This window comes from Lichenostomus cassidix, chromosome W, assembly GCF_008360975.1.
Source record: "Lichenostomus cassidix isolate B80296 chromosome W, HeHo_3.0, whole genome shotgun sequence".
In the NCBI taxonomy this organism is placed as follows: domain Eukaryota; kingdom Metazoa; phylum Chordata; class Aves; order Passeriformes; family Meliphagidae; genus Lichenostomus; species Lichenostomus cassidix.
Genome location: NC_139510.1, coordinates 4,170,325 through 4,180,027, shown reverse-complemented (window position 1 = coordinate 4,180,027; position 9,703 = coordinate 4,170,325). Strand labels below are relative to the sequence as shown.

Here is a 9,703-nt window from a genome sequence, read left to right as displayed (position 1 = left end):
TTACATACCTACCTGCCAGCAATAGGAAATACAGAAGCTGGTGTTTTCCCTCTTGCTTTGCCTGTTGTCTCTCCTCCCTGTTGCAATCATTTCTTTCTGCCCAAAAGGGTTTGGGATGTTTTAGTTTGATTTTTAATGAAGGAATTGTGGGTTCCTCCTGCTGGTAAACTGATCTGCAGAGCAGTAGCACCTTTGTACCCTCTTCTGGGTAAAAAGAAGGGCTCATCCCTGCCTTGTGGCTGACATCTGAGCAGCCCATCTTTCAGGATCTGATAAATCCCCCAAAAGCTCAATACCAAGCCAGAAGTCAGGGATTAGCATGATAACATTAGGACTAAAATGCTACTTTTAAGTGATGGACACCCCACCCTTCCACAGTCCCTCTGGGCATAGGTGTGTGTATACAATATATTCAGTGTCCAGGAGGATCCACATGTGGAATGTATTCTAAGGTCATAGAATCACAGAATTGTTTGGGTTGGAAGGGACCTTAAAGATTACCTAGCTCCAACCCCCCTGCCTTGGGAAGGTCTAAAGGCAAATCAGGACCACTGGTTGAAAACAGAAAGTAGCTGTCTCCATGTCCACTGTGGACTCCAGAGGTTTCAGAAGAAGGAATTATAAGGGTAACAGCCACCCCTGTTTCCCATATCAGCCCCAGCTTTTTCCATATACCCTGTTATCTGGTCCAGGGCTTGCCATAGGTAACTATAGGTAACTACAATTAAAACATTGTAGTTAATGCATCTGGCAAGTATACTTACTTGAAATAAAGAGGATTTTGATTTACACCACTGAAACTAAAATGCTGAAAGAGGGATACTGACGAACGGCGAAAGGAAGCAAGTGGCAGTCTCAATGTGAGATGTAAGCAAGCTCCATTTATTTTAACGCGTGTGCTCTTTATATACTGTTACAGTGCTTATATTTATTAATCACTAATCTACTCGCTAATTGCAGCAGTTACAACTTACATTTCTTTTACATTCCATTCTCACATCTACAGGGTTTTCCCCCTCATTCTTTGTTAATCATAAGTTCCCTCCCGTACATTCTTTACACAGCTGCATCTTCTTGATATTTTCTCACGAAGCGTTCTCAGGGAAGCAAGCTACTGTGGCCTGTATATGGCCTGACTGCTACTTAGCCTAACAATGATCTTGCTCGCACAAACCTTCTAATAATTCATGTCCGTGATCTTGAAGCCATTGTGTAACAATTCCCCCTTTTCTCTTTTGGGTGAGCAAGATCCCGTTAGTTTGATTAATTTGCTTAACAACACACTTATAAGTAATTTTCATTACAATAACTATCAATATAAGAATTCCTAGCCAACGTAGACCTTCTTTAAACAAGGATATCAGCCATGGTGACAGACCTCCAAACAGGGATGACAACCATTTGTCTAAAGGATTGACATCAACTGTAATTGTGGAGGTGTGTTTTTTCAACCACTCTAGTTGCTTATGGATGGAATTGCTATGATCTGACAAATTAAAGCAGCACATCTCTTCAAAGTCTTTACAACCATGGCCTTGAGCTAACAATAAAAAATCAATAGCAGCTCGATTTTGAAGCACAGCATGTCGCAAACTCTTTTGGTCAAGCAGCAATTGGGAAATAATATTAGTAGTAACATTTGTTTGTTTAACTGTCCAACATGCTAGTTTCTCAATTTGCCTAAGGGCTCTTGCAGCGGCTATTCCGGGGGTGAACAGGGAGGTGAACACCTTAGCTGTTACTGACCATAATTCAACATCATCTTTGCACCGTGAGTCTAGTTGGTGAGACAGATGAGACTCTGAGCTTTTTGCCCCCTTCCACCAGCACAGGCGCCTGTCTGTAGCCTCCAGGGCTGAAGGCTGAACTCTTAATTCAAATTCAAATTGTAGGTAACAGCTCTGGCCTGATGGCTTATCAGCTAAGCATGCATTTGAAACCAGCACAGAAACCGCTGAATCATCCCATGAAGGACTGTCACCTTAGAGGAGGCTTTGGGGGTCTCCAAAGACCACCAGGATATACGGAGCATGCGTGGTGCACATGCTAATGATATTAATGACTTCCGAGAAATGATTTGTATAACCACTCCTATCCTGAAGAATGTAATTAATATTCATGATTTTACCTATAACTCTGTGTCTTTGGGGTACTGAGGTGTGTGTTTGGTGGAAACAATTCCCACACATCCGGTGCACCGAATAAAGCAAATACCCACTTCTCTGACTTAGTCTCTGAAGTTTCTCTGAGCTCGATTGGGGCGAATCAAACTGGCACCCCAGATGGGACCCTGACTCTGCTCGGCTGCCGAATCCAGGGGTAAGCAGACCTCCCAGTCGCGACCCTGAATTTTCAGGGGGAGCTCAGCTGTCCTTTGGCTCACGGCGGGAGTAGACTAAGGACCATCTGCACCAAATTAAGGTATTTGCTACTTTTAAAATAAATGCCTGCAGGTCCGGGGTGCTAGTCCCCGAGGGTGAGTGGAGACTGGGTCTCCCGAAATTAGTCCCGGGCAAGGGGTTGGACCCCCGGGGTTGGACCCCGCTGTCAAGAAAAGGTACTTTTAAAAAGTTAGACCCCGGGGTTGGACCCTGCTATAGTTAAAGGTGCCTTTAAGGGGTTGGACTCCACTGTATTACAACATATTGTGATTTTTGTTCTGTCTGTTGTTATTCTGTTACTGTATTACTGTGTCATTATTTTGTTAATGTGTGAGTGTGAACGAATGAGACGTGTCTCCGACATTGAGCGAAAATGGAGCTTTATCTACGTTTCCGTTCTCTGGCGACAGAAACGGCCAGAGAAAAGCGAAGAGACTGGCAAAGAGTGAACGAGTGTGGGTCACATATAAACCGTTGGTTTGGAGTGTCTGGAAGGGGGCAGATTATATTGTTGAATGGAGGGATTTTGGCTGCTGAGTTGAGAACGCTCGGACCCCAACACCTTTCTAGTATTGCTCTATTTGATTTTGAGATTAAAATTCTGTGTTTTGTGTGTGGAAACCGTTGTGAAACTTAAACTCAGTGCGCGTGTATTAATTGTGAGAGGAAGTGATGTTGTCTATTTGCTCGGGTGCTTCTGAAATTTTTTAATGTGTGTGCATGTACTGTGTGTACAAAATTTTACCTGTGTTAATTGGTATTTTTGCCGGCATATAAATTTATGCGGGGACGCCCGCAAGATAAAAATAACTAATTGAATCTAATAAGTACCTCTTTAGAGCTCCTGTGTGTAGCTGCTGAAATATAGTTGTATAAAATGTTGTAGTAGATAGAGCTTGCAATTAAATAAGAGTAAGGGGAAAAGAAAAAGAAGGAAGAGAGGTGTTTCGGGACCCTCCCCCATCTTGCCTAAAATTTTGGCAGCTAACCCACGGCGAGCTGCAGTTCCCTGTGTCCTCCCCTTTCGGCGTGGCGGTGGCGAGCTCGGAGGTGCGGAGCTAAATGCACAGGCTGGGGGCCTGTGGGGGGGTGCGGAGCCGAGCTGGAGCTGTGAGACAGCTGCGGGCTCAGCACCAGACAGTCCCTGACCCTGCCAGCCCCTGCGGCAGGGCGGCTGTGGGACACACCGATCACCTGTGGTGCTGCTGGCCTTGCCTGCTGACAGCCTCGGAGGGGGCAGGGCTGCGTTTGGATACTGCAGAGGGAATGTTTAGAAATGTAGATTGTCTGTTAAGAGTTCTGTCTAGGTCACCAGAATGACTTTGTGGGACAATGAGCACCCCAGGCAATAGTGCGAGTGGAGGCTGGAGAAGGGCTGAATAAGCCCTGAAGAAACTTGTTAGAAAGATACTGCAAATGTATGTAAGAAAAGATAAAAGAAGGCAGGAGCAAAAGTAATGCCAAAGAGACACTGAAAGCAAAAATGTCTGTAGAAAAGATATACCAAATTTTGTAATTAACTATTTCAAAGTTAAAATCTCCTGCCTGGGTTACTCTGAGTTGCTGCTTTGGTTTTTTTTGAACAAAAGTTTGCTTGAATGCTTGTAATTCAAATTCTTTACCCTTCAAGCAGCCAGCCAAATTGCCTTAGAAAAAATACAAATTAACTGCTGCAGAGGAAAAAATTTTAGAACTGCTGAGGAGAAGGTGGAGACAAGGTGTGTCTCTGAGCCACTGTCCAGGGCTGTTCAAGCAGCCAAGAACGTGACAATGTGTGCTTAATTCATGTCCCCAAGAGAGTCCAGTCCTTTCTGTATGGTTAGTTGTCATAGCAAGTAACTTTTGCAAAAAGGTGTTCTTCCCCATGCTTTGAGAATTTGACAGCCACTTTTGGAGAACACGGTGGCGTGATGCTACTTTTATAAGTTACCAAATCCAGTGGCTGGCAGCTATTGATTGTCTCAGAATGTAGCCAGAGGCTGGCCACACTGTCTGCAAAAGTTGTGCAGCCAAAGCTCTGATGGTAAATGAAGCCCGAAGGCTGACAATAGGAATATACCTCATAAGTTTCACACCAAGCTAAAGATTTATTAACTCAAAGAACATCTGAGTAGATGACCAGCGCAGTTATTGTACTGTGAATCTTGTCTAGTAAAACAAGAGTATTTAAGAAAAAAGAAAAAACCCAAAAACAAGGGGTTTAACTCAGCCTCCTTGAGGAAGTTGGAAAAAAAAAAAGTATTTAGTAGTGAGTCTTCAAAAGTACTAGAAGAGTAACAATTTGAAAAATACACTATCGTTAACAAAAGGAAGTTAAGTGAAACATTGCCTCTTACATAGTCAGCTCAAGCAGCAGAGCTGTAAGTGCTTATAAAATCCTGCAAAGTATATAAAGACAAAATAGTGAATATTTTTACTAATTCTAAATATGCATATAGAGTAATACATGCATTTAAGAAATTATAAGAAAAAAAGGGAAGTTTATTAAATTTTAATTTCTCACTTATTAAAAGAATTTCCAATGGGGAGTTAAACGAGGCAAGAATTCATCATTCTCCCACTCTAACATGTGTTATCACTGTGCAAGTTTGTTTTAACATCCTTCAGTGTGTCCTCATCAGACAAAAAGCTGTGTAAAACGAAGAACCACTCAAGCCACAAAAGCAAAAGAACTGCTAACTTCCCTCACGGCTGTGAGATCTACAGCCAGAGACTCCTCTCCAGTGTGAAACCAAAATTAAACACATTAAATAGTTTTGTTTTTTGTATTACCAGAACAGTGTTATCCACAGTCAGCTATCCTAGCAAAACCTTGTAATAATTGTAATGGCAAGTATGGCTTCAGATGCAAAGGGGTAAGTAAGCCAGAAAAAAAAAAAAAAGGGAAAGCTACGTGAGCTTGAATCTAAATTTGTGAAATTGATATATAACAATAACAAAATAATTTCATTTTTAAAATAAAAAGGTTTCAAAAGATAGCTGGCTATTTTACTAAGTATTTATAACTGTTGCTGTTTAATGCATATTTGTTTGTCCGGTGTTTAAGAATGCTAAGCCCCACAAAAGAAAATACTGCCTTTGAAAAATCGCTAAAAGTCATAGACTAATCTGCCAGGCTTTGGGCTCTGCAATTTAAAAGTTAATTTAAAATAGCAGTAAAAAGTGCCATTCTCCAGTAGCACATTTGAAGTCCTAGAAAAAGCTCGCAAAATCGTATAAAAGATCCTGAACATCTGTTGATTTTGTGAGTGGCTAATATTTGTGAACATATTTTTTCTGTAAATTGAAAGATAATCTAGATTTACAGAGAGTAAAACAAAAGACTGAAAAGGTGAGAAAAGATAGCCCAATAGATCACAAGCAAAAACTAACAGCATGAGAATCTTAGTCAGTTATCTTTTATGCTTTCCTCTTTCCTTTCTGCTCTGTTTACTAGAAATTCTGCCAAGGTGAGAAAGAAAAGTACCCCATTTTACAAGCAAGAAAAGCTATCAGTAGTCCTGATCACTGTCTGGAGCCATGATGTGAGCTGCCAAAACTGAAAAATTTAATGTCTCTGCAACACTTCAAAATGCCTGTGTGTATGGTGTGTGGGAAAGGGACAGGTCAGGCCTTGCCCGGTGAGACAGTGAACTGCTCCTTACCTCACCCCCAGAGCATCCCAGCCCTGCAGTGAGGTCCAGTCATGGCCACAGCAGAGGCAGTGCTGCACAGAGCTCCAAGCCCAGCCCTATAGTGGGGCCAGTCATAGATACAGCAGAGGACAGTGCTCCAATCTCCCCATCCCTAACTCCAAAGAAACCTGCTAGGGGATGGAAGGCCCAAGAAAGCCAAAAGAATTAACATTCCTCTTAGAATTTCTATAGATTCTGTCTTTCTTCTTTTTCTTCAAAATAACTGCTCAACCAATATCTCTCCACATTAGTGTTGTTCCTCAACTAACAAAGCTTACTCCGAATATAAAAACCCACCAATTTTCAGTTTTGCCAGGTAGTTTATACCCTGGCCTAAAGTAAGTAAACTAAAGAAGAACCTTTCTACCATTGTAGAGGCCATAATGAGTGCCACTGCAGATGCCATAAAAGCACAGCAAATCAAGATAAAGAGCATCTTACAATTAACTATAGATTTGCTGTATGCCAAAAGAGAAAGAGTATGTACAGTTATAAATACAAGCTGTTGCAATTATGTTAATCCTAACTTAAACAAATGTATATAATAGTTTTTTTGTGTTATTGCATTGTTATTTACTGTCTGCAATAATAGTTATTGTTATATAATATTATGTACTTAAAACTGTGATGTTTATATCCAATAGCAAAAGTATAAACTTAGATATAAAATAGAGAAAGGTATTTACTTTCATGACATACAAGATTTGTAAAGAATTACAAATTACAAAAGAAAAGGGGGGAATTGAGACTCTGAGCTTTTTGCCCCCTTCCACCAGCACAGGCGCCTGTCTGTGGCCGCCAGGGCTGAAGGCTGAACTCTTAATTCAAATTCAAATTGTAGGTAACAGCTCTGGCCTGATAGCTTATCAGCTAAGCATGCATTTGAAACCAGCACAGAAACCGCTGAATCATCCCATGAAGGACTGTCACCTTGGAGGGGCTTTGGGGATCTCCAAAGACCACCAGGACATACGCACATGCTAATGATATTAATGACTTCCGAGAAATAATTTGTATAACCACTCCTATCCTGAAGAATGTAATTAATATTCATGATTTTACCTATAACTCTGTGTCTTTGGGGTACTGAGGTGTGTGTGTTTGGTGGAAACAATTCCCACACATCCGGTGCACCGAATAAAGCAAATACCCACTTCTCTGACTTAGTCTCTGAAGTTTCTCTGAGCTCGATTGGGGCGAATCACAGAGAACGCTGCTGGCGCCTTGGTTTAGCAACTACGCTAAGCCACATGCATTGGTTGGGTGCCAAAAGAGTTAGTTCTCCTAAATAGCATGGCCCTCCGAAGATGATATGAGTGACTCCTTGCCACGTTCTGTCTCCACATATTAAGAACACAGATGGAGGTAACGCTTTGGGTGTTCTGTTGTTCCAAATTGTAATTGGTGGTTCTCTCACTTCAGCTCCCAAAACACCCAAGCTTTGATTAGCAGTGTTGTTACTTCCACAATAGCCGCCTTTAACAGTGTATGAGTACTCTGCTGTATTTATCGGGCTGACATTTGTCCAGCCTTCGTTAGAGTGACTTAGATCTGGGTTTGGGTTTCGTTGTCCACTTCCAAACCAAATGCATGTTTGGGTCCAATTGCTGGAGGTGTTACCAATTTTCATAGAGCCCAGGAGGTGCAACTCCTGTGGGTCCCATGGCAAGGTACTATTTAACTGGTTGATTAAGTTTGCAGTACACCAAGAGGTGCTTTTTGCCGTAGAACACTTAGAATATGTGCTATAATTGCTAAACGCCTCAAAACTGAACAAAGGTACACCGACTAAACATGTTTTAAATGGTGCAGTAGCTGATTGCAAGCTGAGGCAAAATTCTGGGTTATGTGTTGCATTGGCCCAAGTCACCCACAGGTTCTGTCTTTCTTCAACCTTCATTATGAGGGTCGTGGTTGAGCTCGATATCAGAACCTCGATCACTAGCAGCACGAGGAACAGCCTTGGTCCATTTTGCAGGGACCCACTGTGTACCTGTGGATGTAAGCACACACATGTAACCGCGCCCTATATATTTCACTTCTGCCGGGCCTTGCCACAGGCCTGTGCATGGGTCGCGATACATAACTATCATGGGTGCTTTATGCTCTGAAGCTGGAGTTCGGCCATGCACCTGTGCAGGAGGAGAATCCTGGTCTGAAAAAATACACAAATAGTTTAACACAAACAATGTTTTAGACAGCTTTTCACAAACATCACAAATATCATTGAACTTGTCCAAGTATCATTTCAAGGTTTGATTTGCTCGCTCGACAATGGCTTGCCCTGTTGGTGAATGGGGAATGCCTGTTACATGCTTGACCCCCCACTGTTGACAGAATCGTTGCATTCTTTCACTGACATAGGCGGGCCCATTGTCGGTCTTGATCTGTTGAGGCACTCCCATAACTGCAAAACAGCTTGTCAAATGCCGTATGACGTGGGAGGCCTTCTCCCCTGACTGAGCCGTGGCCCACAGAAATCTGCTGTATATGTCGATTGTAACATGCACATACTTTAGTCGGCCAAACTGCTGGACATGGGTGATATCCATTTGCCAAAGTTCACAAGGGCCTAAACCTCGTGGATTCACCCCAATTCCTAGGCCTGGCCCATGATGGCTACAACTAGGACAAGCTCTGACAATGCCTCTTGCTTCTTCCATAGTTATTTTAAACTGGTGGAAGAGTCCCTTGGCATTTTGATGAAAAGTGTTGTGAGCTTCTCTGGCTTTAACAAATTCGCTCAGTGGTACTGCTACGGAAACGAAACGATCCGCTCTCTCATTGCCTTCTCCAAGGCCTTTCGACCATTTGTGGCTTCGTATATGAATGACAGCATAGGCACATTCTCGCTGATAAATTGCAGCCTGCAGCTGTCTCAACAGTTCAAACAGTCGTTTATTTTGGCAGTCTTTGAGTCGGGCATCTTCGATACGTTGCACTATGCCGGTGACATACATGGAGTCAGAAACTACATTTAACTCCGTAGAGTGCCAGTTCACAAAGGCCCAGACGACTGCTGCCAGTTCCAGGGTTTGCAGTGAGTCTTCTTCTTTCGCGGCTAATATGTGATGATGCCATTTACCGTCTTGCATCCAAGTTGCCGCTGCACGTCGAGATTTCCTTCCTGCATCTGTAAAAACTGTTACTGCATTTTGCAATGGGCGCTCACTCCTTTTTGGTATTGTAATCCAATCTTGGTTACTCACCCAACGCAGGGTGGTAGACTGCAGTGGCTCCACATTAATTTCCACTGCCTGGGACAGCAGGCTAATTTGCAGCGCTTGTGAATGCTGAAGGTACTACTCGAGATCTTGTCGTTTCATTGGTAGGTAAATAGTTTCTGGCTCTTGGCTTGTTAACTGTAAAATCCTGGTGTGGCCCTTCTGGATCAATTCTGCTATGTTTTCAACTTTTTGTTGAATTGTAGTTTTGGGCTGAATGCTGGTAAACAGCCATTCTAATATTTTCACCTTATTCTCCCCCTTTTTATTTTTGCACTGCGTCAGTGCACCAAGGAGTTGTTTTTCGCCACTTAAAATTGTAAGGTCCACGGGAATGTCTGGGTCACAACGGTCGACCCAGCGCTGTGCGATCTGTGTGCCGATCTTCTGAATAATCTGCTGTTGCATTGGGGTGGGATGCACT

The 9,703-nt window shown here is 42.6% G+C and overlaps 1 protein-coding gene across 1 annotated transcript; it reads right to left on the bottom strand.

Annotated features, from left to right (window-relative positions):
- Positions 1 to 1,148: 1,148 nt before the first annotated feature.
- Positions 1,149 to 8,460, bottom strand: LOC146425339 (endogenous retrovirus group PABLB member 1 Env polyprotein-like). The gene is made up of 2 exons (XM_085041435.1): positions 8,416 to 8,460; positions 1,149 to 1,817 (listed from the first exon to the last, which is right to left on the bottom strand). Exons 1-2 carry the CDS (start codon positions 8,458 to 8,460, stop codon positions 1,149 to 1,151), a joined length of 714 nt encoding a protein of 237 aa, XP_084897561.1.
- Between the last annotated feature and the right edge of the window lie 1,243 nt (positions 8,461 to 9,703).